This window comes from Chaetura pelagica, unplaced genomic scaffold, assembly GCF_000747805.2.
Source record: "Chaetura pelagica isolate M959 unplaced genomic scaffold, ChaPel_1.0 scaffold68, whole genome shotgun sequence".
Taxonomy (NCBI): Eukaryota; Metazoa; Chordata; class Aves; order Apodiformes; family Apodidae; genus Chaetura; species Chaetura pelagica.
Genome location: NW_009954407.1, coordinates 4,704,675 through 4,707,791, shown reverse-complemented (window position 1 = coordinate 4,707,791; position 3,117 = coordinate 4,704,675). Strand labels below are relative to the sequence as shown.

Genomic DNA, 3,117 nt, shown 5'->3' with positions numbered 1-3,117 from the left:
TGGAACACCTTATCCTGTTTCTGCAAGAGTAAAGAAAATGAACTATCATATACTCTGTGTCAGGCAAGACAGAAAGAACCCTGGTTTTCTCATGTGTTTCAAATTCTAGACAGAATCAATAGAAGGACTAAGGTTGGAAGAGATTTCTGCAGGTCATCTAGTCCAGCCTTTTGTTCAAAAAAAACAAGGTTAAAAGGTAGGTAATGTTGCTCAAGACCTTGTCCTGTCAAGTTATTAATATCTCCACAGATGGAGATGAAGAATTAAAAATTCTGTTCAGTAAAATAATCTTGTATATGTTTTCACACAATGCCATGATTGCTTCTGAACTATTCTATGTATATTAGATTGGTTTCCTATTGAAGCCAGTAGTGACTGGGAGAGCACCTGAAACTTTTGGTTGTCTAAAACCTGCTCTAATTACATGAAGTTCTTATGAGGAACGGCAAGGAGGGAAAGTCATGGGAAGGCTGACATCTAACCTTGGTTTATGATGAACACTTATCTTATCAACCTACTGTTAATAAACTCACTAAAACAATAAAGAGCAAGATTTAATTTTAACTTGGTTTACTGGTCTGCTTTAGCAATGGCTAAAGGTGATAGGTTGGAAAAATATTAATCAGAGCCAGTTATTTAAAGTCAGACCTATTTTTTGGCAGTTTCTGCAGGAAAGTTCATCTACCAGCCACCAACCATGAAGATTCTTAGCTGCCTCCTGGTATACCGAAGATTTCTGCTCATTGTCCTCACCCCATTGCTTTTACTTCCACTTCCACTTATCATCAAAACCAAAGTAAGTGACCTGCTTTGAGACATAATTATTTTGCACCTGTACATCAAGCTTGAGATTCCCAGATCTTTTCAGACTCATAGAATCATAGAATGGTTTTGGTTGGAAGAGATCATGATGTTTGAATTGGGGAATTGTAGAGAGGACAACAGTTTTAATGTGAGATTCTTGGTTGGTTGCATGAAGTTCTGATTTATATATTTGTTTTCTTGTTCAGGAAATGTTTTTCTCATTTAAATTAATCTAGACTACCTTGAAAATCCTTTCCACACTATTATATTTTTAATGACTTTTAAACTTCTCTGGATGATTGACAACAGAGATGAATAGTCAGAAAGACAGCTGCAATTACCTTTTATTTGATTATGGATTTTGTTAACTTCATTATGTATTATCTTGTCTGATAGCAAATGACTGGAATCAATGATCTGAGAAATTCCCTCTGGTTCCTAAATAGGCCAAAGGTTATGGCAGGACACCTTGGTTTTATTTTAATTGAAATAAATTCTTCTGGCACTCAGTACCTCTTCTGACAGCTCCAGGCTGATGAAGCAAGTATCTAAAAATTTTATTAGTGATTCTATTTGGTATAGTTCTGATGTCAGAATGAAATGGAATTTGCCTGTGTTGTATTATCACACATGCATTAGACTTATAATGTGTAACGATACATGAAAGTCCAGTTCAGAAGCTCTTGCACAGATAGATAGTGATTACAGAGTAGCAGGCTTCACACTTCACACATCATGGTTTCAATAGTTTAGGTTCCTCTCTGGGAGAAAATTCTTGAGAAATTCTTAATGTGGTAGGACTTTAGTGACATGAATGTTTGTTAGGTAACAATTTACACTATCAATTTTTTCATGCATAACACAAGCTCCCTACAAAAAATTAATGCTAGCCATAGGTGATTGACTTGGATTGAACATTGTTGTCTTCTAGTCAGGGGTTCCCAGAGCCATTTAATGAAGTTATTCCTTTCCCAATACAAACCATCTCTGTTGTTGTTGAGTAGTTTCATGCTCTAACCAGTGTCACTAAAATAGCCAAACAGTTTTCCTCAAGAGCAGGAATATTAATTAAAACTACACAAAAGAGGCTTCTAGAGTTCTAGAAGAAACTATTCTCACTTCATTTCATTATATTTGGCTGTGGCTGCATTGTGCTGGCAGCACTGAAGTAAATTCTCTGAGAAAACCTCCTGTTTTCCAGGTGAATAAAGAAAAGACACAGTAAAATTGCAAGTCTTAAAAACAACAACTATGGTACTTGTCAGTCTTGCACATTGCTTTTTATATCAGATTATATCCTTGCCTTATTGATGCTGATGACAAAACTTCATTGAATACAGGAGAGACAAAATTTGCCCTGTTACTCACTGTGAGCATTCCTAGAAGTTTAAAGGTTTGCTTGCAGCCGAATGTTTGTGATTTATGCTAATTCATGACCTGAGAAAGCTCCAGAATGACCTAAATGTTTAATTGTGCTTGAAGAAAAAGGCAGCTGACTTTTCTTCCACCTTTCTTAAGTGGTAGAATTTAAGCAATTTTACTATGTCATAGAAAAAAATGCTGTAAAACTATTTTGCAGACTATTTATCATATGTTAGCAGGATTTTCAATAGCAGACAATAAGTCCAATATGTACAATAAGTACAATAAGTACAATTATTCAGGTCGCTTAAGTCCTGCTTGTACCAAGTGGGGGGAATCTTTCTATTGACATAGCTGGACTTTTTACAATTCTGATTTTTTTCCTGGGTGATCCACTCATATATATATATTTGTGTGTGTGTGTGTCTTTTGTTGTCTAGGAAGCAGAATGTGCATACACATTGTTTGTAGTTGCCATCTTTTGGCTCACAGAAGCTTTGCCACTGGCTGTTTCAGCTTTGCTCCCTGCCTTTATGTTCCCATTGTTTGGTATAATGGAATCCAAGCAGGTAACCTTTTTTTTTCCTCTCTATCATGTTATGGATTTCAATTATAAACTCTCCAAAGGAAGAACCACATAATGTTGAAACACGATAGTTTAATCCATGGTTTTGCTGAGTGCCACCCACAGTGGGGTGACAAGCTTCAAGACTTGCTCACATGCTTTGTCTTTAATTTTTATTTTTTTAGAAGTCTTTTCTAGACTGAAATTTAGGACTTAGATGCCAGTTGATGGGAAAGTGATGGGTAGAGAGAGAAAGAGAGAAAGAGAAGGAGGTAGGGAGGTAAGGGAGGTAAGGGAGGTAAGGGAGGAAGGAAGGAAGGAAGGAAGGAAGGAAGGAAGGAAGGTTACAGGAGAGGAATGACACACGAGCGAACGCATGTGCAAAA

The 3,117-nt window shown here is 36.6% G+C and overlaps 1 protein-coding gene across 1 annotated transcript in view; it reads left to right on the top strand.

Moving 5' to 3' along the window:
* Nucleotides 1-692: 692 nt before the first annotated feature.
* The window catches only part of SLC13A1 (solute carrier family 13 (sodium/sulfate symporter), member 1), a 22,478-nt gene continuing 20,053 nt past the window's right edge, over nucleotides 693-3,117 (top strand). Inside the window, exons 1-2 of the mRNA XM_010004308.1 lie at nucleotides 693-796; nucleotides 2,607-2,735. Coding sequence (XP_010002610.1) covers nucleotides 698-796; nucleotides 2,607-2,735 — 228 coding nt within the window. The 5' untranslated portion in view covers nucleotides 693-697. The remainder of the gene's footprint in view (nucleotides 797-2,606; nucleotides 2,736-3,117) is intronic.